Consider the following 27,627-nt stretch of genomic DNA (forward strand, 5'->3'; position numbering starts at 1 on the left):
GTAATGTTAAGATACTGAATCCGCTAAAAGCACGCCTCAGCACAGACTGAAAACGAAGAGTGGTGATGCTCTGTGCTCTAGCAAGCTGCTATTGCGAGTACTCGTTAGCATTCCACGGAAGGAAGTCCTCCTTGCTTCAATATTTTAAGGGAGCGCTGAAAACTCATTTTCACCTTGGGATAAGTGATCACGTGCTACCTTTGCGAGCGGCGATTGGTTGAACTTATATGTGTGCAGAAAAACTGATTTCTTCAACACGTAATACAGTTATGTACTTGTTTGCCCAACAACATGGAAACAGCTGTGGGACCGCGCGGATGGAGCGAATGTTTAGCCGGGTGTAGCCGCTGAGTAACGCTAGAAGCTATGACAGTCGGGCGCATCAACAAACTGTGTATACATTAAACATGGCAACTCCGTAAATTACATCGCTACGTGTAATTTAAATATTTTCGTTACATTTTCTAATTATTCTGCACGAAAAAGGAGAATAAGGAAAATAAAGAAATAAAAAGAAAGTAAATCAGAAAAATAAATGAGGGAATAAATGAAAACGGTACTAAAACAATTCAAAAATAGATAAGTAGGACAGGTAGAGATTAAAACTGTATTATCCTGAAACTGTGCTAGCGTATGTCAGACAGTATGACAGAGGACTACATTCGTTGAGGCGAAACTTGAGTAGATCTTTCGAAATATAAATCCGGATGCAGCGCAGACAAGCCTTCCATGCTAAATTTTAGTATTCTTCCGCGAAATTTAACTCTGCTACTTCTTTTTTTTTTTCTTATTCTCTCCACTCTTCGCCACCACTGCGAACCTCGTTTCCGCGTACCCTTCAGATAACCAGCCTGTAATTCAAAAAGCATATAGTTCCAGAGGTGATCCGATATTCATGGTTGAAGTTGTGTCACAGAGGAGTGACATGAGGTTAAACAGCCAGCACAGCACCTGGATCAAGGTTTCATGGTTCCGTTGTGTCCCAGATGATTGTGCAGTTACAAGACTTCCTTCTTGGAATAAATATAACTCGCTTTTGTACCTTTACCCCCACCATCACTCCGTGTGTGGCTGTGTGTGTTAAATTTTGTTAATGTTCAAGTTGCTCTGTGATGGCCAGAATTGTTTACCTGGTATGTGACGTATGGGTGCAAGCCCTCGATCTTAATCCTCCGATTTTCGCAAAAAGTGGCGTTCCGGTGGGGCTGCCAGTTGCTGCTCGTTTCCCAGGTCTTCTTGTGGATGAGGTAGGTCACATTGCCTTCCAAGGACGCAGGCCATTGCAGCACGACGGAAGTGGAACCCTTCGTACTCCTCACCAACGTCGGCTGTGGCATAGGCATTAGCACATCTGCGGAGACAAAAATCAAGGAGGGGAATTAGCCTACCCGAAGACAGGTCAAGGTGTGACAGCAACAGATTTGAGGAGAGTTAGATGAGAGAGAAACAAAAACGTAGCACACCTACAGGTAGTAAAATTGTGAAGAGATATTTTACACCTGCACAGTCAGATTGAGAAGGGGTGAAGAAACACGCAGACAGGTACATCATTAGGATCAGGAGGTTCATTAGCACATTGCAGAAAGTTACATCAAGTTAAAGTAATTAAGCACACCTGCAAAAGGTTGCATCATAAAACACATTAACACACCTGGCAGGTCAGTACATCAAAGAAATAAGTTTTGGAGTTCTAAATCAAAGCATCAATCAAAGGTACTGCACGCGCAAAAGATGGGCGGCCTGCGGGCGTATAGCACAGAGGACAAGAGGTTAAAGGTAGCGCGGTCTCCTGGTCGTACTGACGGGAAACTTTCGAAGTCTCTCGCATAAAGAGCTCAACCTAAAGAAGAGAGAAAAAAATCTTCTTCGTCTACCACCCTTTTACCTTTCCCGATAAATTTGGTATTCATTTGTTGCTGGGTGCCCAGAGGGAGTTATCTGTTTATTGACGACCCGAACATGCAACCTTCTTCTCCAATAAGGAGCACAGTACTTCCAAGATGACAGTAAAACCACTAGAACGAAGTATTAGTACGTATTATTAGAACATAGTAAATACTAGTACACCTAAGGGTCTTTTCCAAGTCATGATCAAACATTTTACATTCCCATCAGTTCATGTGTCTCAGTCACATCCTCGTCATGTACATCCGCTTTGTTCCTTCTTCCTACCCACTTGCCCGCGTCTTCTTTGCTCTTTATCTCGTAATAATGATCATAATTTAATGTCATGGAAAAGCACACACAGCCTCCACTTTTAACTACGCTTAATTTGATATACGATTAATTAGCCGTGTACACCCCCGCTGTTTCTGTTCTTCTATGCTAGTTGTGTCGTTATAACAGTCATGTTTTAATGGCACGTCCTTCACGGAAAACCGCACTGTGCATTTAATTTACTTTAATATACATTCATTTCCACTACATCAAAAGCAATGTGCCTTTGACGGCCGTGGTTACGAAATCAGTTGCAGGTGTGCATCTAAATCTGTTAGAGGATGGAGGCATGCTGAAGGGGAAGCGACTGATAAAAGACAAAGGAAAGAAGAAGAAAAAAAATTTGCAGAAGGCAGAAGGACGGGCAGAAAGGGAGAAAAATGGGACAAACTTGGAGATCCTAGCCTCGGTTGCACCGGGAACAGTATGTTTACGACCAGGTTATGGAAATTGTTTTACTGCCCTGAAAGTCCTCAGAATGCAGCAGACGTCACGAAGGTATGAACATAAATGCACAGCAGGGGGCGAGTGCAGGTGTGTGCATGGTTGAAAGGCGGATTGCGGGTTAAAAGAGAAACATGGCTAAATATAACTTGAAAGATGCAAAATCCCACCTTACCTTGCATTTCCTCGGCGTACTTATCTAATGCGAAAATGCATCCTTGCACGCAGTTTTTCATCTGAAAAAGGAACAAAAATCGTAAACACTTTATCACTCTAAGCCAATATTTTATTCACAGCGCATAGATGTCATCAGCATGCAGACTGGTATGGTGACATCGCTAAGTCACGTGGTTACAAAAGGCAGTGTGAGAAGAATGGTTTTCAAAATATTACTTCTTAAAACAAATGCTGGAAAAATAACATTAACAAAAGAACTTTCAGAAAAGGTGGATATGGCAAAAAACAACAACAAAGAAAGAAAAAGCGCGGCTTTGAATAAACGTTTGGACTCGGATAGGCCTTTAAGCCAGACTATGCTGCAGCGAGGGCTCTTCTGACATTCTCTGGTGATCAACGACGAGTCCGGCCACTGTCTGACTGCTGACGTACTTTACTTACGTACGTGCATGGCTTCCTCACACGGACAGACTACACGGACACGAGGGTTAAATGCGGGCCAAGCCTCTGTCCCTCTTTAACCCTTTCAGTATCGTCGCCGGTGAGTCAGCCTGCGGTAAATTAAAGACACTTAAGTGTGCAGAGCTTAAAAGGAGTTAATAAGAATATCAGACCTTGCATGCACTCTGGAAATTTTAGAAATCCCCTATTTTTGTTCTCAGGCGTCTTTCTGCTACTTCCATTCGAGCAGGGTTTTTTTTCTGTTTGTTTGTTTTGGTCACAATCAGACCCCCACCCCTCTCCACAATAACTGTCGTCGTCGTCGTCATCTCGTAGTCATCATCATCGCTTACCACCCCCACTACTAGTTATTTTCTCTTTGAAGCTTCTCATCAGCTCTCATCGGGGATGCAAGAAAGCGCCATTAGTGAGTTAACGGGGAGCAGGGGTTCGGAAATGGGTGAAAGGAAGAAAGAAACATTCAAATGAGAGGAAGCCCTCGTCATAATCGCCATTTCACTCTCCACAAGAATCGCGGGCTACCAAAAACGGTCTCGCTCGGCAGCCACAAAAGCCTCGGGCTCTGAGCGGGCCCGCTTTTGGAGGTGGTGGGGTAGGGGGCGCGAGTAAAACGCCAGCTACAGGTCGTATAAGTTCCTCCGCCGATCCTCCTACATAAACGAATCTGGTCGCGTCTGAAGCTGCGCCCAATCTTCATTTACCATCTAGCGCTTTCGCTTCTCATCCACAGCCAGGATCAATGGCTCGCGGTTAGCCCCCATCTCCTGATCGTTGGCATTGATCTGCGACGCGGCATTACATCCCCACCTCCCAACTCCCGATCACTGGGCTCCTTTTCCTCCACTCTCTTATCCACTCCTCCCTCTGTGTGTGCGTTTTCGTCTGTCTCCTAATCATCAGTATTTCCTGATCTTCATACTCTACCCTTCCTGTACCCTATCTTCACACATCTCACCATAAACTCTTTACATTCACTATAAATGAAAGAAAGAAAAAAAACCCAAATAGAATCGACATCATCCGAAACTTCCGTGTGACCTCACGACCACCACTGTATGGAAGAAAGACTTCAAACACACTGTTAGTTATCAAACAATCTTTGAACGCATCATGTCAGCGTGTGCAGTCATGCCAGAAAAAAATTCCGCAGCTGTTTCATCTTCGTTTCAATTAAAACACACTACGCAGTAATCACTTTTTTAAAAAAAATCGTTGTCTCCTCTGAATGGCATGGGCTAGATACCAGCCTTTAAAAAGAAATAAGTCACGTTCCTTTCTACTCTCTTCTCCAGGCAGTCCCATCAACGCTCTTCAACTAGTCTTCCTGATGACGCGCCCCTCGATCAACGGCGCTGGCCACTCCGTTCCCCAAGCGTTTCCGGTCCGCAGACATGGCGGCTGAGGCGTGGCATAATGAAATCTCTCTTTGCGCCATTCAGCCACAGCGCGCCGCCTCCATTTCAACTTCGCGTCGGGGCCTCGCCAAAGTGCAAAAGTTATCAACTGCCTCCGTCCTTTCATAACACTCGATAAAAGTCAGCAGTTCAAGGTCGAGTCGACCCGACAAGATCGATGCCGTGATAGAGTTATTAAAAGTTGTTATTCGACGAAATTAACAACAAATGAATGAAACGTTTAGATAAAACAAAAGAAATTTCGTTACAATTACACATCTATTAAGAGTTATTTCTGGATGCAAGAGAAAATGTGAGAAAGTTTCGATGAAAAAAATAAGTTACAATTATTTAGTTATTTTGAGGTGTGTGGGGGGTAGGATTAACGTTTTATGCTGAGCCAGCAACTATATCACGACAAGGCAGTCAGCTCTGTAAACAAATGCCACATGCAGAAAAAGAAAAGCGTGCCCGAGAGGAGAACTGAACCCAGGACAGCCAACATCCACCTAACCGCTGCACCACCGGGCCGCCCTTAGTTATTTAGAGAACCAAAAAAAAAAAGAAAAACGGAAACAAGTAAAAAAAAAAAAAAAGAAGAAGAAGACAAGGACTGCATGAAGAAAAAGGAACGAACAAAAATAAGGAAATACAGACAGGAATAAAGAAATTAAAAAAGGGAAACTGGCAAAAATTAATCGGAATCAAGAATAAAAGAGATGGTCGCTATGGGATCTGATCGGTCTGACTATGCAAACCTTTTCAACATCTACAAACAGTCGTTTTCCTAAAGCCTTATCAACAAAGTCTAGGACTGTTTTGAGAGAAAAAATCAAGGAGGTAAAGAGTCACATGTAACGGAGAAATAATGAAAGAGAAAATGAAGCTAAGCTGTTAGCAAGAGCCTCATCTATTACAAACCTCGTCTTGAGCAGCTGCTTGTCCTGTCTGGTTGACTTTCTGTAAAGAAAAAAAATATAAATATACTTCGATTATTTAGTCAAAAGATACACTGATATTCGATTTACAAATAACACGCTCTCAAGCACTACTGACGATGGTATTTTACTACAGAAGTTTTTGAAACTAAACGGAGTAAAATGCGTGCGTAGAAGGGCGCCTTTGTGCGTGTGTAGGTGTTAGTGCGCGTGTGTGTGCGTGCGTGCGGGAGTGCCAGAAAACTCTGTTAATCTATGACATCCTACAAAATATTGTTTGTACTAAGACCGTATCGATATGTCACTCTTCATATCTCAACAGAGACAGAGAGAGAAGATGGATGCTGAAAAAGAAAAAAAAAAAAAAAACGAGCAAGAAAAGCAAGAGAAGGAATACAGAGCGAGATAATCCACTGCTTTCAGATAAAGCAAGAAAGCGTAAGAGAAAGAAGGAAAGAGCACGATCGAACAAGAAATAGACAATTTAATCTATTTTATTCAGGTCTTAGAAGAGACCGAAAAACAGTGAGATGGTTAAATGTGCGTGAGAGAGAGGAGGGAGTGAGAAAAAAAAACATGCATTTATATGTTTCCGCGCACTTGGAAAGACAAACAAGATGGAGATGGGCTGTCTGGATATGCGTTGCTAGGAGCAACAAGTGGCGCAAAAAATCCTCTGCGCCATAATTAAAACAAACAGTCCTTTCCGGCCACCTCTGACTTCCGAGAGCGGCAGACATGTACACAAGTATTCTGCCCTTCGAGAAATTTTCTACATCTCCTTGTCGCTATGCTTTCCCTCCATTATTTTTATTTCTGGATTTATTACGTTGTCCATAATGCTTCCATTTCAGTAAATGGAAAACATCCTTGCTTTGGCGAATGCCATATAGCTAACACACTGTAAGGCTGCCATGGCACACACATTTCTGTACGCAATGCGAGTGTCACTAAGAAATTCTAGCTTTTTGTCCTCCATAGAAGAACGTGTACTCAAGCACTAATGACTGTTTAATGATGCTTTTTTCGGTTGCTTTCAACTATAATTAGCAACGAAAACATGTGAGCGAAAGAGGAAATAATGAAGCGTTGCTTGACACGAAGAGGTCACGCCTGGTCATCAGGAAGGAAGAGTGCGAGGCTGGGCGCCACACGGAGCTCGTGTTGCAACGTCCCTGTGTCATTAACAGTTCATTTGTGGCACGTGCGTGACCGTCTGGTCGACCTGTACTTCTTTATCATATTCTACAGAACAAGTGTGTTCCAAGACTATTCTCTCCCGACCCTAACCATTGCGTTAAAACGCACAACTCTGAAAAACCAAGGCTTGAAATTAAATCACATAAAACGTAGATAAAATGTGAGAAAGAAATCTCGAACAAGTCTGTTAATATTTGCTTCACATTTAAAAATAGAATACCCTCAGGACACAGCTGATTAAATGGCAAAGCAAGTCATGAAACATGCTGGGTTTAGAATTGGAATGAGCACATTTCTATGAAGCATGAAAGGGTAACGCAGGTGATGACCTGCGAATGATTTCCTGTTCAAAAATCTAAATATGCTAAATATTGAAGTAATATGTTATTCACATTAAATATCTTCGTTTCAGCCCGATGAAGTGCAAAACTAAATCAGTTATGTTTACAACTGTGAAAACAGCTTTTGAATGCACAAAAATGCAATGGTGTCTTGCTGCCAGCACACGGCGGCTCAGTCTTGATCGTATTTGTTTACCCCAAGTAAGGGCAAGTCACTCTCGCTCACATCAAACCTTTCAAGCCTCCTAGCGTCCTTTCCAGCTCCAGCCAGGGCTTAGAGCGCTTTACATACATAAAGGCGCAAGAGCACACGCCTTCTTAGGGTAGGCATCGTTACCACGAGGAGGGACGCACACACACGCACACTAAAACACGCACTTGGCACGCGTACACGTACCCCTCTCTTCCCTATAACCTACACAAGGACGGATTCGCCGCCCTTTGCAAATTTCAGCGCTCCGTCTTCGGATTTGACTTGTCGCCCCATCACAGGCGAGTGCAAAGGCCATTGCCCTATAGCAGGGATGCACAACCTACGGCCCGCGGGCCATATCCGGCCCGCGACGCGGTGCCATCCGGCCCGCGAAACTTCTGCCCACAGTGCAGGAAATCGGCATGTTAGTAATAAAAGAAGACCTTAAAAAAACGAAAAAAAGGAAGAAGTATTTATCCCCACGTAGGGGCGTTTCCCAATCTTTTTTTTTTTTGATGGACGAACATTTCGATTCAGTGCTCGGACTTGGTGTCTCTACGATGCAGCCGGACATTGAGAAGTTGGTTTCGGGAAAACAATTCAAATATCCCACTAATTACTACATAATTAATGGTAAGTACAACTTGTTTCTAATTAAAAAAATGGTATCTGCTCTATTTTTTTTTTCCTTTTTGTATTTTTGCGGCGAAGTGGCCCGCGACACGGCTGTCCGAAATGGATATGGCCCGCGACACGGCTGTCCGAAATGGATATGGCCCGCAGGCCGAAAAAGGTTGGTCAGCACTGCCCTATAGGAATGGAAGGAAAAAAAGGAGAAATTCTGCCATGCCCGCTTTGATTCTCTGACCTCTAGCTGCACGGTCTTCAACGTTTGCGATTCATCGCATCATCATCCCATCGTCTGCTTTGTCGACTTGCCATCGAAAAGCATCAGGAACGAATGACTGAAAGTACGATAGTCCACTACTCGAATGATCTCACAGTACTGCATTTGATTACTGATTTTTAAAATAGTGCGATAGTCTACTGCTCAAATAATGTCCCAGTACGAACAGTTTCTAAAAAAGATAAGTTTTAAAATAGTGACACCATGTTCGTTCCCTCTAAAACAAAACTGTTTCTGTTTGCTAAGTGTAACATTCCTCGGTTACTGCTTTGGGGCGAACGGCGTGTGTCTATGGAATCACTAAGGTCACGATCTTTCGCGCGTGGGTCGGTGGATGGGGGCTGGTCATCGTTTAATGGCAGCGCGGAAACGCGTGTAGGGCAGTTTTTTCTGTCTTCCCTCGAAAACCGCATCCATCAAAAAGGAATTTTAATGAACATAATCAGCATTAATCACCTGTGCCTGCGCATGTGGGGGGGGGGGGGGAGACATTTCTACCCCAACCACCCCGACTACTGTCACTTCCTGTACGAGGGAATGTAAGGCATAAGTTAATATTTGCTTAACACTCTTTGGAATGAGTATGGATCTGGATCTTTTCCAGTGAAGGCTCGCTACGATAGCGAAGCGTGAAACAGTAGATTATTCCCCACGGACGTGGAAAAAACGTATGTTTGTTGTTGTTGTTGTTGTTGTTGTTAGTGGTGGTGGTCGTGGTGGTGATGATGATGGTAACGATGATGACGGCGTTAAACGCTTCTTTACAAAAGTGATTTTATACTCTGTGCGTGGTGGGGAAAGGATAGCTGAAATATTATTAAGAGAAAATGGGAAAAGGGAATCCAACTGGACTTGGTGTCCTAATTGTCGTATGGCAAGTCATTGACCAGAAGACAAACGGCTCAGGAATAAGCGAAGATTAGCTAAAAATACTTCTTCAGAAATCTGAAACTAGACACAACACACGTGACGAAGGACTATGTCGTCAAAGAAAATCATTCTTGTTTTTATAATTCAGCCCAGCTCTAAATTTCCTGCCGGATGTTTCAGGATGAAAGGTGGCTTTTCTTCAAAAACTGTCATTGTCGATTTTCCTGGTAATACTTTACACTATTTTTTCTGAATCTTCGAGTCAGCCCCTTGAAAAAAAATATTGAAATATAGGTATCTCGTGATCAGCTCATAGTGTATGTTGTCTAAAATACGCATTGCATAAAACGTTAATGAACAGTACATGCATCACGATAACTCACCTTTGCGCAAGTTTGTAGTGTACAAGAAGGGGAAAAAACGAAGAAAGGAAGAAAAGAAGGAAAAAGGGAAAAATGAAGAAAGAAATATAGAAAGGGGAAACAAAAGGGAAAAATATAAAGAAGGCCTAAAGAATGGAAAAAGACTGGACAAGGAACGATGGGAAAAGATCAGTTCATTAAACATGATAGTTGCTTTGCAAAGATAGAGCTCCATATCAAATAAAGACTTGACTTAGAAACTTGTTGAGGATCTGCCTCATGGGTAGAGATTTTTTAAAACTCTACCTTTTGAATAATGCTGGAACACTCCTGGGGACAGCTGCTGGACAAGACGCTTGGAAAGACAAGACATCCATCATGGCACTGAAAGCAGAGTGACACTGGTTAAATTAGCCTATAATCTTTTAACACTAGTGGCTTTTATACTTCAGACAATTAAAATCGGTTTTGTGTGCATCGTCTGCTTTCAAAACTAAATAGCTTATAAAACACATATGTTTAGCTTTATATATTATATACACTTTTATCTTTATATTAAAAATCATTTACAAAGTTAGAAAAAAAGACATTTGATAAATATAGTCATACCATATAAAATGCTACAACTATACGTTCAACAAGCATATATAATGAAAGGATATTTAAAGCAAATCCGTAATCTATGACTGCTTTTTTACTGACTGGATTTCAAATGAAAAGAAAATACATATTAAGCATTTTCTAAATTAGTTCATTAATCATCACCACCACACAAAATGACAGGTTCTGCCTAGCTTCTCTCTCCTCTTTTCCAACTCTACTTTTCATTAAAATATTTTAGAGATGTATCGAGCACGTCTAAATAAAACTTATGAGTATGTGTAGGCGTTATCTGGGACCGCATAAGTGTATTGAGCAGAGGAAGCCAGACTAATCACAAAAAGGCAGGGAAAGCCGTGCATATGACCACAGAAAAGAAAAACAATCAAATATTTTTTGGTCTGGGATTTATATTACGTAAAAGCAAAATCTACTTTTCATTTAATAATGCATTGAGCCTATCTGAAATGCTTTGCAAAAGTTGTAAATGTATCTTATTGTACTATATGAACTTAAAACAAAATAAATTTCTTAAAATCAGGACTAATAGAAAAAAGCGGACAAAAGTTCACCTGACTATGAAAATAAAATAACGATGCATTAACCTCTTTATTCTTTCATGGAGCTTTATATAGCTCTGTGCTTTTTGTACCGAATGCCTCCTCTTTACATATGCTAACTCTTAATCGAAAGCTCAATTTGGTCACTTGACAGTTGACCATCACCGCATGATTCATTATTCTCTAAGCAACCCAAAATTTAGAAAGTCGCATTAGAAAAATATATCTTTTATTTGTTTGAAAGTGGTTACAAAGAAAACAGGAAAAAAGACGAGAAAAGACAAACTGTCAACAATAAATCAAGTTCTTGTTGTTCAATCGAGTGTATTTTCAAAATGCTAGCTCTTGTACAAAGCAAGTCGAGCTGTTCTGTGAACCATGAAAGAAATGCATTTGAATATCGTATTAAAACTTTAAAATCGTATTTTGTCTTATTCTTGGAAAACGTACGACTCAGCAGCTCTATCGTGGGAGGGGTTGGGGGATAATGATAACTGCATCAGCTAACAAGATTCTTAGTAGTTCTCTGCCGACCCTTTGGTCGAAAATAGGTCCAGGAGACATCAAGATTAACTTTAACAAACTAGTCTTTTAAAACCCATCTTCTCAAAAGCATTAACATTATAGTCTCTGAAAGAAAGATGGTCAAAGAGAAGGTAGCAGAGAAAGAAGACAAGAAAAGGCGAGGGTGAAGGAGCAACAACAGCGAAAAAAATGTCCCTGGTACAACAATGGGAGGCATATCTCTGTCTAGGCCTCGCCTTCCTCACTCAAGGCCGTTGTCTCTCCGACTAAGAGCAACAGGAAGCGTCTTTTAGTTCCTTATCTTAGATGTGCCAACAAGAGCTGCGAGGCAAGATGTGCAAGGGGCTGGTGAGGATGGCCACCGTTTCTTTACCTCTTCCCTCTGTCTGGCGACGGAAAAGCGGGGCGTGAGAACTGGTTGTCACCTTTCCCACCACTTGAGGCAGAAGCTCCCCTCTCCCCTTCTAAGGTCACGCGCACCCCCATCCGCAGACTTTCCCATCTCCCCCTAGTGTACATCTAACGAATGCCAGTGCCAGATGGAAATGGGACGCCCCCTTCTTCCTCTACCAGCTGCCTCTCCTCCGCCTGCCTACCCCGATGGCATATCCCCCTCCTCAACAACAGCCACCGCCACTGCCACCGCCACCGCCACCGGTATCCGGATTTCGCCGGTTTTTCTCGCATGATATCCACGTCCCGACAGAACCCCACACCCCCATGCCCCATCCCAAGCCCATCTTAGTCTTCAAGTCCTTTCTTTGACAAGAAGCAGGCTGCACCCATAAGCGCTCCCTGAGGAGGAGGCTGTTCTGTAACGACAGGTGAAGCAGACACTGGATGGTGTCTTTTCAAACATTTAGTAGCCACCTGCAACTACCGGTTACTTCTAAGTTCACGTCAAACCAACCGTGGTCATTTTTTTTTTTCAATCCTGTAAGCAAAGTTTGCATTGTGCGCAATCATCCTTCGCCGGACATTATCCCGCTCTTCCATCTTCTGACAACTTTTCCATCCTTATCTACCTTTAGGCCAACAGCCAATGTCAGCCAAGAGTGAATATTTTAATGTATTGATGTATCTGCAGTCAGACGATTAAAAACTTCCATTATAACTAAGAGACACGATATTTGTGTGTGTGGTGGGGAGTGGGTGGGGAAAGTGGGCGCACGGTTGCTCGAGATCTATGTCCTGAAAGAATTCGTTCCTCACTGCAGCCACCCCAATTGTCTCATCTTCCTGTGACTTCCGCTGTGACCCCTTTCCATTATGGCTATTGCACCACCTCCCAGCCCCCTTATTGTCTGCCTCCCTAGAGCAGAAATGTCGACGGAACACTTGCCAACCACTTCCATCTAAACGTTGGTCACGTCGCAGACGTTATGCGGATCACCTTCCAGGGCCAGGTCCACAGGAAGTCGCTAGGGGCCAGCTGCATGGCTAAAGTTTAGCAGCCAGCTAAAGTTTGCGAGAGTTTCCATATACCGCGTCTGCAATCTAGCCTTCCCCTGAGGATGCGATGTGTATCTATCTTATCTGTCACAAAGAACAAGCGCCATAATTAACAGTTACGCTTGAATCGAAGCTTCTGAGGCATGCTCTTGTTGCATTCTCCAGACAGCATCAGAACACAAGCCATAACGATAAAGATTAAGTCGATCATAAATAAAATCACTCTAAAGTTATAAAACTCTTAATTCCAGTAAAGGAACCTCTTGTCATGACTCACCCTTTTCACAAATATAACGGGCTGGGGGCTTAGCCATATAAGGGTTGACCACATGACACACACTAATTGGTTGGTATAGCGGAAGGAAAAGCTTGTATGACATAAGCGACGGTGCATATAGATAAATGCTGAAGAAACACCCCCTCTCTTTTTTATTACCAGTTCGGAGGGACATGTGGCGACGACGGTCACACTTTGAGAAGTGCTGAGGGGAGCACGAGGGAGGACCAGCTTCTTATAATAAGATTTGTAGTTGATAGCTGCAGGGCTCTGCGTTAAGGTTAGGAAGTGGACGTTTGTGATAAAAAAAAAATTACAAATAAAAAAAAAACTTTTAAGGCAAGCGTCTCTCTGAAGGTCGTGGCACGACTGACCGAAAAAAGTGCTTTGTATGAGCGTGACGTGTGGGGGTGTGGCTGTGTGTACGGAAGGGGTGTAGATGTGTAAATATTGTGGGGACTCTATAAGTTTTTTCCTACGCCCGTCAAGTAAAACTTTCCAAACATAAAAATATATTGGTCAACAAGTGTCCTGTTACAAAGGCTGGTTGCCTACCCATCCTTTAGCCTCCATCACACAGAACCTAATTCACTTTTTTTCACTGCACTAAGAAACACGGACTTGATTGTGAGATGGCGGTAAAACCCATTCTTCAATATACAAAAATATATATGAGCCTTTGACCATGTTTTGCAAAGACCGACGGAAAAACAAAAATGCCAAACTTGGTCAAATTTTCGTCCATATTTGCCTCTGGCGAATGACTGTGAAGGCTCGTGCCTGCTGAGAGCGATTGTTTGATTCCACGTGTCCGCAGCGGTGGTCGCTACGGGTTCTCCGGCAGTCGTGAAAGTAAGCAGTGGAGGGAATCCGCGGAACACGTGTACTGCTCCTTGCCATGCTCCGGTGCCTGCCGCGGCCATTAACTATCCCCACCCCTCCCCCGACACGACTGCTACCGCCAACAGTCGCCAGACTACCACCCGCTAATGTCAGGATGGTGTAGCCTCGAACCTACCTCGCTCGGTGGAATGACAGCATGACTGACATGAACTTCTGGGAGTTCTTCCTTTCTGGTATTTGCTGTCTTTTTCTGTCTTTCTCCACCCTACGCGGTCTCTCTCTTACTACACTTTGATCTTGGCCAAAAGGCCAAGAAGCGATAAAGTCCCTAAAGTCCCACGTTTGTGTGCGTTCTCTTTGAATTTTTATTTTCAGCAAATCACCATGTGTTACTAGGTATGTCTTCTGTAATTGAAAAAAAGCACAGTGTGAGTTTTGTTTAAATGTATATGCTGCTGACAATCCAACTACCTACTATGCAAGTTGTGTACAGACCTTTGATGGTTTTGTTGTTCTCCCTTGAAACCGGCGATGACATATTCATTCTATAAGGGAATTCAAAGCAATTCTCTATCTGGAACAATTGCCTCGAAAGTAATATTTTATATATTTTTTAATGTTACAGAACGATGTTAATTATGCAATTTTACCTTGCTGCACGTAGACCTACTTTTACGCAACTTATTATGGGTTGGATTCAGAAATAGTTCAATAATCACACACACACAGAGCGAGAGAGAATCAGTAAATGTCCAAATTCTGGGTTTCAGTATAGTTATTGTCTTTAACTTAAAAATATCACAGTAGTATATTGCTTGTATGAGTTGTATTTGCACAAACATACCGCATCGCTGTGCGTGGTGCAGAAGGACACAATGACCCGGCATAAACAATATAAATTCTATAAATCCCCTCTGTATAAAAAGTAATTATCTACCTTTTTCGTCGTCGAAAGATCGAAGGATAGTCAATATTTAGGCAATGGATGTGAGAAATGTTAACTAGAAGAAGAGTGGTGGGAACTGTTGTTTTACACTGTCAGCCAGCCCTATAAACAGATGCCACATCTAGAAAAAGAACAGCGTGCCCGAGACGAGAACTGAACCCAGGACAGCCAACCGTCGCGCCCCCGGACCGCAGACAGCATTAGAAGAAGAAAATTTTGCAAAACCCTAAGAGGTATCGCAAGAAGATCATTATAAAAGGTTGGACAGCTATAATCGTTCAACAGCCTTTACATCGAGCAAAAAAAAAAATATTAAAAAAAAAAGGAGGATGGGAATAGAAAATGGTTATTGCATCTTTGCTGAAACGATCTTCATCGCAATCGACATGCTTCTCTGTAAGAGTTTTGTTTGGTACTGTTAACGACAGCTCTAAGAAAATTAAGAGTTCCATATCATCACATTAATGACCAAGCAAATGAATTCAATCTACTGTGACATTCCCACTTTAGCAAAGCCGCTGCGTTCAGTTTTCACTCTCCTTTGCCCCGACCTGAATGTCAAATGAACTAAGAGGGTTATTGTGAACACATTAGTGAATTTATTTTAAATGAAGATCTCTGAGATTCCATCCTGACCTCCATCAGACACGTCTAGTTGTGTAATTGATGTATGGACGATCAGGTCTGACCAACTGAACTCTTTTGCAAGAACCTGGTGCGATTCAGACAGGATTTAATTCCCCTTTTCGGCTACTTGAAGCACACTCACGACAGACCAAAATAAACAGAAAAGCAACTAAGTGCTTCCATTTCACAGCTTACTGCCTTTGGCGGATTTGTATCAAAATCTCGCTTTCTTGTGGCAAAACTGAATGTTGCTCCATCGCCTACATCAATCAGTTTTGTGGAGGCGAATCTGTGCGCAACTCCACAGGCCAAATCACCCCGGATCCATATTCATGAAGCGAGGGTAAGCCATTGCCCTGGAGTAAAATGGGTAAATCAGTGACAAACGTCTTGTCTCCGTTGTTTCGATGCACCGTTTAAACCCAGTGGACATTGCTTAATGTTACTTTACCTCCAGGGGATCTTTGCCTCTGCTTCATAATTACGATGTCAGTGGTATAGCAGCATCCAATGAATCTGGACACCATTTTACAACTCTGGACACAAGACCCTTTGCTCCTGATTTCCCCAAGTCAACGCCTTACCATCGCTTCATGAATACGGCCCCAGGTTTGTGCCTCTAAGTTCTTTTACATCCGTGTCCGGGTTTCTAGCCCGTTGGTGGTACGAGGTGTTGCTGTGCCCACGCTCTTGCGTCAGTCTGGCAGGAAGTCCAGAAACAGACCCTGGATCGCAGTAGTGCAGGGTCAGAGGCTAATTTAAATACACCAGCACATCCTTCTTCGAGAGGATAGATACTGATCCTCCCAGCATTAAATCTCGTGATTGATAAGCAGTATGTAAACTTAACCAATCAAACACGACAGCTCTATTAAGTCCAGACCAGGACCACGCACTCCGTCCTTCTAAATATGTTTGTTTGTGAAATAAGCGTTATTAATTACTGGTGGAGGCACCTTAATTTCAACGACAAAGCCAGCCATAGAATCAAACTGTTATTAGAATTATATTGTCTTTCCTCGATTAAAATAAATATTACTCTCAGCTATCGTTCTTGTTATTTGGTTACTCTTTTCTGTATTTGATTGTATTCTCCTTTAGTACTGTTGTTTATTCTTTAATAGTTGTTTTCCTGTCCCTTGTATGCTGCCCCTATTTCGTTCTTGTTCTTAGAGGCTAGAAGCATGCTCCTTAGGAGTGTAAGTGTGCGCTTTACAAATTTTGCATTTTATTATTATTAAAAAACGCGATTTCAGATAACTGATTTCTCACTTTTAGTCCTTATCTGACATTTACACATCTACGGCTTACTTTAAATTTACCATACAGGACACACACACACACACACAAAAACCACAGATCGATGAAAGAGTTCTGAGTCGAGAACTTTCGCTTAGATAACAATCACGGACGGACTCCGTGAGATTTATCACTACTAACTTACAACTGTGACACGCAAACGGTAAAGCAAACACGCAAACAGCGCATTTGTTGGTTTTTTTAAACAGTTAAGCCCCATTGTCAATAAAAGTTAAAAACAAAACTCAACAACCATTTGGTAGTTTAACGTGCGTGCCACGTAGATTTTTCTTTGTAAACTGCATTAGTATCGATGTTATAGAGGTTTGATTTATAAAGTTGTTGATTTTACTACTTCTCAAGAGAATGATCCTGGTTGATACTGAAAACCTGTCACGTGACCAAAGTATGCGCTCTTCTACGGACGAAAATATTACAAGCGGAAAGAGAAAAGGAAAGAATTTAGAAAAAAGTGGTGAGCGGAATAAATTAGTTTTAAAGTTTTTTTTCAAACTGTAAATGTTATTCTACAATTAAGTTTTAAAATTAAAATAAATCGTAAAATAACGCTGCATAAAATGAAAAAGCTTTTTCAGGCCTAAAGTAGAGAAAAGAACTGCAATACCACAAAGTTTACTTAAGTTGTAAGAAATAATATTTGCCTTCAACAACAAAAATATAGTTTTCATATGTTTCAGTATAAATATAATTCACTATTTTTGAATCAAGCCAAAGAAAAACACAACCAGAAAAGAAAACTCAGTGCATATTTATCTCTGTACCCGGAAAGTGACAATTACGTGGTGTAGGCGACATTGTGATGCGATTTTTGTTTTGTTTTTGTTGTTTTTGCTCACGCAAGACTACAAGAGAAAGTAAAAGATGCAGGAGAGTTGTCTAGAGTGGAAGGCTCGCTCAATCCATCTTGCCTTCTTGCGCCAGCGATGTTGGCTGCTCCCGATGAAATCGTCTGCTACAATTTACTTAGCTCCTAGTTAACGTCCTTGCCGCTGGGATCGATTATTCAGTTAAGGGAAGGAAGAGAGAAAGAGCTACTTATCAGATTTAACCTGCCTTTTGAAGGCCCCGCGCCACGCGTATCCCCGTGTCAAATGAAATAAACCAATCAAATCTCCCACAAAAAAAAACATGATAATACCTTTTTAAGAAACACAAACTTTCTAGATAGCCATAAGGGGCTGAGTGGGAGTGGTCGTATTCATGAAGCGAAGGTAAGTTAGCTGCCCCGGGTAAATCAAGAGCAAGAATCTATTTTCCGTAGCTGTAAAATGGGGTTAGGAATTCGAAGATGTGATCGTGGATATAATAAATCAATGTCAACGACAAAAGTAACATAAAGCAATATCCGCAGGGTCTGGACAGTCGTCACTACGGAGACAAGATCTTTTCCTTGATTTCCCCAAATTTGCCCCCGGGTAACAACTTATCCCCGTTTCATGACAATTGCCACTGAAAGTGTATCTACGTTAACATTTCCAGGACCAATGTCTATGTTTATTCTAGCCTGCTTTTCCTTTTATAAAATCCCACAAAATCTGGAAACTGCCAAGTCAAGCGCCAAGTATTAGAAACTATTTATAAGGCTTCTTGTTCTATTCCTGGAATTATGTAAGACGAAAGTCCTCATGCGAAAAGACACATCACAAGTGTCCTTCAGGCTCCATTCTGCAGGCTTTTTTTTCGATAATTTTCATTTCATTTCGTTTCCCCAACACACTTTCTAAAAATAGACATTTCTTTCACCGCAGAAGGGTACAATGGTGGTCTGAGGAACACTGGTTCATTTGATCTTTTATGGAAATCTTTTGATGATTTGAAAAGCTAGACTAAGCCGAGACACGACTTTGAGTGATAAGTATATGTCATAGATTTTTTTTTCCATCTGAATGTTTTAATATTTCTTTCTCTCTCTTTCACTCTCACGCACACACATTTGCACACACTCTGTGACATACAAACAGGATTTTCTCCAGAAAACTCTTCAGTCGGTTTGTGTTTTCGCGAGCTCCAATAGATAGGCCCAGTCCCAGAATGCTGATCGTGTTAGCGCGCATGAACAGAAAGGTCTGGGCCACGCCCAGCAGTTGCCGTTAGCCAGGATGCGCTTGGAAGCGAAAATGTCGATAGTCTTCAGGTTGAAGGCCGGTCACAGTCTGCTGACATGTTTTGATGCTTGCAGCCACTGTCGCGCCCTTCAGGCGCTGCCCTTCCCCCAACCCGGCCCACTCACTGAAGAATAAGAATTTCACGATTCTTACTGGGACGAGCTGAATTACCCGCTTTTTATCAGTAGACAAGTTCCTACTACCACGAATATCCCTAGACTGCTGGCAGACGACTTTTTCCAGTTAACTGCTAAAACGAGGCATTAGATGACATAGCTTCCGGTTTATTCACAATCTTTGTTACGGCTCGCCGAGACTAACAGCGGATCACTTCGCAAGAGGCCAAGAGTGAGTCTCGGCATACAGGCATCAGTCCATCAATACATCTCCATGCTATTACTTATTTACTGTTATCTTTTGTCGCTATGGATCTTATTTTTCACTCTGCGAGAACAGATGAAAGTTAGATGCTGACTTGCGGATTTTGAATCATTTGTTATTTATTTCTCGTCAAGGGGCAGGTGGCATGAACGCTGAATCTACTTTTCCATGGGTAAATGTGTCCGTAGTAAATGTTTGACGGACATCCCCTGTTGCGTTTCTTTCTAGAAGAAGGAGATAAGGATGTTTATACAATCCAACCCAGTTAATTTATGTAAACATAAAAGTTGGTATTCGTGGTAGCTTTATTAAGATTTGGGGGTTGCATTTTAAACAATTAACACAGTTACCTAATTATTCTTATTCTTTTCACATCTCTGGAGCTGATGATAAGTAATAGCAATCGTCTAAAATCTGCGAGGAAAATAACACACACACCGAGAAGGAAGAGAGATTCTGCAGACAAATCGCAGATTACTCTGTACTCCTTTGTCGAAACGCCATCAGGAGAAGTTGATAAGAAATGAAATTTATTTCAAACATTTTTTTTCTGTCCAAAACCCCGCGAAAGACTGCGTATCTCAGCATCTCACATGATTAAAATCAAAACTCTGTGAATGGACTGCTCCAGCGAGGCGCAGGTGGCGGGAAATCAAAGCAAAGACTTCTAACCGAAGAAGTAGTCCGGCTCTGGAAGGTCAGACTTGGTGCGGGCGCACGCACCAAGGAACAAAGCGTCACCCTGCACTTTCTGTGGGATCGTGTGTCCGTGACGTCACCGACCCAAGCCGCGGGGAGCCCGCGCAGGAGCCTGTACTCGCCTGCTGCCACCAGCCGGCGCTGCACAACTTTCCCAGGGTGTAATTCAACACGGTTAGATCCCCCACACCCTTCCAGGCACCCTTCCTAGCGCTAGTGACAGTAACGTGCAGACGGCGGGAGTGTTGTGTATACGTGCGTTAGGAGAAGGGGTAGATGGAAGGGGCAGTGTGGTGGTTTGGGGGGAAGGGGGGATAAGAGATGTACGAGGAGCCTGAACAGAAAGATGCCAGCGACCCCAGAACCTCGCGAAGCATCCCGTTTCCACCGGGTAGGAGTCTAGGCGGATGCCGCGGAAAACGAAGCGAGCGACCTACCAACGCTCCGGTTGTTTCCACCAAAGAATCTACATTTTCTCGCTGCTTCCACAGTCGCGTACTCAATCCTTTCTGACCTCAAACCCGATGCTCAGTGAAGGCACAGAGGAGTAGCTGGCACCCCTTCAACCCATTCTTCCCCTCGTTCCCCTCAAGAAACAATTCCCATTTCCCGACACACACTTTTTGTTTGATCTCCGTCCTCTGACTTTTGAGTGTTGCGTCCAGTGACACCTGTTCTTCACCTTGCACACACCATCTCTCCCAAGGGATCGCTAGCAGCTTGCCTCCAGAGCTCCCTTAGCTTCATTAATACCAAGCGCGCACGCCTGGCGTGAGAAAACGAAGCGGCCTACTTCCAGCTCTCCTAAGTCGGTAGACATTTGTCGTCGTACTTATCATTGACATTAGTCTGAAGACATTCATCAATGTCAGTCGGTAGAATTTAAGGGGGTGTCAGTCTGAAGTTGGTTTATAGTTTCCGTCTAGACAGACATAGTAATCAGCCTATAGACACCCTTACTGTAGACAATACACGTAGTCATTTGTCATCAGTCTATAGGCGACATCGTCCTGTACCCCTCACCGGTTTCTAGACACATCCTACAGGCACCATCAGCCTCTGGTCACTTATCATACCTAGAGGTCTGTAGACAGAGTCATCTCGTCTGTAGACAGTTTCAGTGTGCAAACCTATCGTTCATTCGCAGAGACATGTCAGCGCTGTAGACAAGATTATTTCTGATCCTGTTCCGTCGCAAGTACTTCCTCACACATAGAGTCTTCAAAGTTCTGTCACTGGCCCGTTCTACGCATGCGTGAACACCACCAAACAATTACTTCAACCAAGCGTTTTCTTTGCTCAGTCATTCGGCCTAAATAAGAACCCTACTCCAAAACCCTAATACCAAAAAACACCCAAGCTTTTTATGCACACACACACACACTATAACAAGGGAAACATACAAGTCTAAAACGTGTATACCAGAGAGATGGAACCTCCAATCTTTGCAGTCAAAATCCATTTGCCTTACAGCTTCGGCCAGCATCAGTCACTACCTAATCTATGTGAAGACCTGTATTTTGGTTGCTGACTCTCAAAAGACAAACTAAATGACAGCCTGTTGTCAAAGGGCATGTGGAGGCGATATACTGAGGATTGGAACTCCTTCCTCTTGCGTTCAAAATGGCTTTTGGTTCTCATCAAAATAAAATCAAAAGGCAATTCTGTTCGCATGACTGATGTACGTCGAGAAAAACACTTGTTTGCTTTTTGCTAGTAAGAGCGATTCCACGTGTCCCACTTCCCCTCCCGACCTCATCCCGCATGCACTGCCCGAAGTGTACCTCCCGAACAGCTTGTCCAAAGGGTAGACAATTTTCCCTCGTTTTAGTCTCACGGTTCTGTTCCCATCGGGGTAGCATGCCAATGCAAGGGCCACGGGTGTTTTCGTTTTCACCGCTGCGACTTTTCTGAACCGTCAGCGATGTGAACTCTACATTCTCTCTCTCTTTGTTGTGTGTGTGTGCATCTGCGCGTGTTTACAAAACGTGTGCGTAGGGCGTGCACGTGTTTGTAGAATATATGTGCAGTGTATGCATCTCTCTCTCTCTTTCTCCGTGTGTGGGTGCGCTGTGTTTGTAAAATAAGTGAGTAGTGCGTGCATGTGTGTTTGTGTGACGGTTATCGGTCTTGATCTCTAGGGTTACTCTGACCTCTTTCAGCTCCTTTTCTTTTACAAGATGCGTCGCTGGCACATGGACAGAAAGTGCACGTCTCTCTTGCTTTCTATCGCCCACAGCAATATGAGGCAAAAATAATTTACCTCTCAAAGGAAGTAGAAGAAATAATGTGTTCTTGAACCTGTTTGTGTGATAAAGTGTGTGTGCGGGGACACGCGTGCGTGAATGTGTATTGAGAGAAAGAGGGAGGTGTCCGTGCGTGTGTATGTGTACATGACCGCGCGCATTTCAACGATGCTGTTTACCTTATCGCTTTATCTAATGTCCCACATGTTTCTAACTTTTCATTTACACAACAATGTGATTTTCTAACGCAAATACAAAACTTCCCAATTTGAAACAGATTCTTTTCAAGATATGAAGTCCTGAAACGCGTGCAAACCTATTCACTGTAGCATAAAAAACAAGAGAATCGCTAACTTTCCATCAGGTCTTTTTCTGACAGAGATTTTTATTTGGTTCCCGGTTGACTCCCGCTATAACACTTTACCGTTGGTAACGATCATGTGTTGATGTTTTGTTTTTGTTTTGGGCATCAGCTGTGCTCAGAAAACACACGATCACTTGCGACACAAACAGGGCATGCCACTGGAACACGATTTGCTATTCAACGCTGAACTGCACCTTGTGGTCTAAACGTACAACAGCTGGGAGGTAATTTTGTCCTGTTATCGATAACCAACGGTTTTGTTTTTTTTTAAATCGTTTCAGCGGAAATCCTAAGTTAAGTTAAATCCTAACAAGACCGTTAAAAATTATGAACTGTAAGATTATTTAGAAGGGGGTAAACAATCCCCCCCCCCCCTACACACACACACTTTTTTTACGAGGGCTTAGTCAATAAGGCCGAGTAAAACACTAGAATCTATATACACGTGACACTAAAAGATTGCTGAGAGGCGAAGCTAAAGAATGAGACACTGCGTGATGAGTATATCGCCTGCAAAGAAATTGATGCAGGCTGCTATACATTCGTGAGAGAGGCTGGCTGACTAACAAATTATGAAGGTATGTGTGTGAAGGTAGGGGAGAAATTGGTGTTTTACGCCGATCCAGCAACTAAGACTATATCATGGCAAAACAGCCAGCTCTGTAAATAGATGCCTCATGCAGAGAAAGAACAAAAATCCGTAACCGGACAGCCAATACTCGCTGTATTGGTGACAGAAGGTAGACGCAGCGCCACCGGATCGCCCAACAAATTATGGAGATACAGCAACCAGGAAGTGGATCATACGACGGACGAACGGGTGAATACAAAAAATGAACCTAGGAATCGGGAGAACATAAGGAATAAATTATTAAAGGTCCAGTGGTGTGCAATTTTTTCCTAATAACTTCTTCAAGCTTATCAAACAAAGAACTATTTACCAAACTCTTGGTGAACTGCTTTTCTTCCGTTCACTAGATACGAACAAATATCAGTAGAACAGACATTAAGACTGTGCATGAATACGTTATGTTGTCAAGGCTACACAATATGAGATCTGGGACCATGTTTTAATTGGCTGTCTCTGCGTACAAACATGGCGTCAAGAGTCTGACCTCTTTCTGTGCATAGTGATGTCTGTAGCCACGTGTCTCAAAAACAGAAGGTAGGGAGGATGTTTACCCAGACTTGGGGAAACAGTTCCATCCACTGATTTTTACTCCATTATTAGAAAGAAATTTCCAAACACTTATGGGTAAAGGATTTTCCATGATGTTGTGAAACACATTGCAAAGCTACACGCTTGCGCAATACGAGCAGATATCGATGTCAATATGCAATCCTGCGGCACAGACGATCAATTAAAGTTACTCTGACCTGTGACGTCATGATGGTACACATAAAACCTTTCAATTATGGTTCTCTCTGTGTGTATATGTGTGTGTGTGAGAGAGAGAGCTTAACAGGTACATGAAAACAAGACGGAAAACTTTGATTACTATACTTTGGGTAATTCTTTTTAAAAATCACAAATAAACCATTTTTTATATTATATTACACATAGGTGATAGATTACTAGGGCAAAAACAAATGAAACACGTGGGCAACCGTTATTTGTTTTGACGTTGTTTACACTCTCGTGGTTGTCTACCCCGCACAAGCTGTCACGTGTGCTGCTTGGGGCGCTGCGTTACGCATGAAGGAATTCGCGTCATGAGCTTTTTCTTGTATTTTATTATCTTTGCCTCTAGCTTTGACCTTAGGAATTAAACATCATTCTGTGTCTGAAGGTGATTCTTGTAAAACGAAATGAAGGAAAAGCTATTTTTAAAGTGAAACAGACATCTTGTAATGAACTTAACATCCTTTCTCGAAGACAGCCATAATCGCAGACGCCAAAACTAGACACTAGATGAGTAGCACATCCTATTCAGTTCTCTATCGGGGACCTCTTAGAGAACCAAGCAAGGAATATACATCCTTCAAGCGCACAACACTATTTTTACTTAAACGATGAAATAAAAACAACCCTGCTTAAAAAAAATACATAGACTGAAAACATTTTAACAAAATTAAACAAAACAACAAAATATTACGAAACAAAAGCATCAACATTGGGTTGTTATTCCTGGGTAACGCCAAGTCCGCAACTGGCGAGCTCATCCACATCTGTCAACAGCTGCAAAATGAAGAAAAAAATTATACGTGTTTGCTGGGAGATGAAAAACCCCAACCCATTATTCTCATACTCTGCAGGACGAGTTTGTTGTTCTACCACAGGGCAGCCCAATTTTTAAAAAAACCTCCACTAAAAAGTACATCATCTATGTGGTATTGTCACGTGACTTCACCGTTCATCGTGTCTCTACTAAGGGCCTCGAAGTGCGACAACGTAAATGATCCGCATTTATGAGCTCATTATTTTTATAGTAATTAAAAAAAGAAGCTTTAAAGAAGTCTGTCATAATAGAATCATCTTGCTGATACACGTGACTGATCGCTCTCAAGGAAACACCCACTTCATGGACTTCGTAAAGGATTTTAAGAACCTGTACAATAATTTTCAAAATTACCTTTTTTAAGTGCGTTTTCTCTTCAAATTCGCAAACGACAGTTTCGTAGACTGAAGATTACAATCAAAGCTTATATCAAGGTCATCATTTTTGTGAAAAAAAACATCGCCATTAAAAAGGTTCACATCACAAAGGCTGCTGTTCTCCTCATCGTCAACACCTGCCCCCCACTGCCACCAGTGCTATCAGCTGATTTTAATTGTTCCATCCAGTGCTCCCGGCGGCAGGGAGTCAACACGTGTCCCCAGTCGAATGGAGGGAGATCATCGATCGTGATGCAGTCGTTTCAGGAAATATAAGCCACCTCATTTATTGTCAGTCTGGACAAGAGGCTTTGTGAAGGCTATATTTAACATCAATACACCCCAAAATTACTGTCAGGGCTTTGTCGAAGCAATTTATCAGCTCTATATAGTCTGTTCGGTGAAGTGATGATTGATGCCTTAGAATCATCAAATAAGTTCATTGTTAGTGCGAAATTGCGAAATCTCTCTCTCCTCCTCCTCTCTCTCTCTCTCACGCGCGCGCTAAACCCCCATACTGGAAAAGCATACTGAAAAAAACTTCAAATAACTCAGAATAACACAGTCGTATGTCTTACGCAGGAGAAAAGTTGACCGTGCTCTCGTTGATTTCAAGATCACCACACTGTGTTACCGCTGTCTCGACATACTTGACTGCACTATCGATACCCTACCATCCTAGTCGGTCTCTTTGATCTTGCCGATACGTCACCCTCCTCTCTGTGCCACGCACCAGCCGACAGGTATCCAGCAAATGCTCCGCTTTCTTCTCTGGCCTTCTGCCGCCCTTTTCTTTTGTCCACTTTCGAAACCTTGAAGATCGGCATGAAAACTGTATTGCTTACTCCTAATTTCCTCATCTTGGTCCATGCACTTCTTTCATGTTTACCGTAGTCATCCATTTGATGCTGCTTGTGGAATCTGTAGGTTCCTTTGAAGTCTTTTACACACAATGAACTGAGCGCGCCTCAACAAGAGGAGAGTACCCTTTACAAATTCTCTAATTATTATTATTCACAAAACGTCCCACAGTCTGTTAAATACTCAGTTGTAAGTGTACTCTTTAAATCCGTTGACTGACTGCAGCTCACTCTTCTGAATTACCTTTCGATGCAATGTCAATCATTAGCAGCCCATGCAATTTCCTATCACGATCCCAAAGTAATTTTCTAAGATCAAACAGCTTGATGTCAAATCGACAAAGCTATTTGTACAGTTTGGTAACTCTAGTTCAAATACTTTCACCCACTCCAACCTTCTTTTTTTTATATATCCAAAACCTTTCTATTTCCGTGCCTTCGTCGTAGACAAAACCTGCGTTCTGTGGCAGCCGAAGAGATCCCTGTGTCAAAGCCAAAGAATGTGCCTCCTTCAGCTAAACCATCCAAGGCTGTTAGTTAAATCTTACGACGGAATTTCCTGGCCTGACAGGGTACTATGCAAGCGAGTTATCTTTACAGACAGGTATACGACGACACCTGAGCAAAGTTTTATCCCGACATTCTACCCTCTCTTCTCCTAGTAGTCTTATAAACTGTAGGTCTTGCAGGAAAATGTGAATGCAGCAGACAAACATCCCGCACGCAGTGTACGGAATTTACAGGGGAACAAGTCATAACCGATTTCTGTGTTTCTGTCGGCGTAAATGTGCTGAGCTCGGGAAGCGCCTTCTCGTCAGTTCCAGGAAAGGAAACAGTTTTAGCAAAAGGACTTCCCGTGTCACATCGTGGGGAGCAGGAGGAATGAGTGGCAAAGATATGGAAAAAGGACAAAGCAAACTCCTATGCTCTAGCTTGAGAAACAATAAACAAACACACAAGCAAACAAATGAACAATCAAAAACTCTCAGTGATCGCCTTTACTCCAGTCTGACAAGGCAATAAACAAACACACACACACAAGAACAAATGAACGATCTAAAGAACACAGTTTAGAAACCGGTTGTGTATATTTCACCACAATTCTTGACAAACAAAATCCACAAACAATCAAATCCGTTGCAAAAAAGGAGAGAAAACTACTCAAATCTGCCCACTACTTCCCGTAGTAAAGATAGTTATAGTGCTCCCATCAGGCCAGCATTGCAATACCAATTCCTTAGCCTCATAAAGACTGCACAGATATACTGTGACCCCGAAAAGAGCTATATACGCACTGTGGATGTACCACGACACCTACTGACATACTGTGGTCCTACAACAAACGTACCCTGACATACCGAGGGCCTGCCAATGCTGCGTAACACACAAATTCCCTGCATCCTACAAGACACGTAGACGTACCCATGATCCTGCCAAGACACATGCACAGACAAATCAACGCAAGATTCTGTTGCAGGCCGCGAGACCGGCGCGTGCACAGAGGGCTCAATTGCGCATGCGCATAGGTTGAGGTACAACCCCGCCGCGAGGTTTGAAGTTACTGAGAGTAGCAGCAAAACCTCTGTTTATCAGTCAAGGTTAGTCAGCCGCTAATTGCCCCGCCAGCCAGGCAAGTAGTCAGGCAGACAGTTGGCTTAAGAACTGGGCGGTTTGAAGACCACCACAGAAACGTTTGTACCCTCTGTGTGTGTGTGGCGAAG

At 42.6% G+C, this 27,627-nt stretch overlaps 1 protein-coding gene across 5 annotated transcripts in view; it reads right to left on the reverse strand.

Moving 5' to 3' along the window:
• The window catches only part of LOC112566152 (proto-oncogene tyrosine-protein kinase ROS-like), a 108,764-nt gene that overhangs the window by 61,291 nt on the left and 19,846 nt on the right, over nucleotides 1–27,627 (reverse strand). For all 5 annotated transcript variants that reach the window (XM_025242131.1, XM_025242133.1, XM_025242134.1 and 2 more), the window contains exons 3-6: nucleotides 9,812–9,889; nucleotides 5,616–5,654; nucleotides 2,837–2,897; nucleotides 1,131–1,351 (exon numbers count right to left, since the gene is read on the reverse strand). In XM_025242131.1, the coding sequence (XP_025097916.1) occupies nucleotides 1,131–1,351; nucleotides 2,837–2,897; nucleotides 5,616–5,654; nucleotides 9,812–9,889 (399 nt within the window). The remainder of the gene's footprint in view (nucleotides 1–1,130; nucleotides 1,352–2,836; nucleotides 2,898–5,615; nucleotides 5,655–9,811; nucleotides 9,890–27,627) is intronic.

Source organism: Pomacea canaliculata, linkage group LG6, assembly GCF_003073045.1.
Source record: "Pomacea canaliculata isolate SZHN2017 linkage group LG6, ASM307304v1, whole genome shotgun sequence".
Classification (NCBI taxonomy): domain Eukaryota; kingdom Metazoa; phylum Mollusca; class Gastropoda; order Architaenioglossa; family Ampullariidae; genus Pomacea; species Pomacea canaliculata.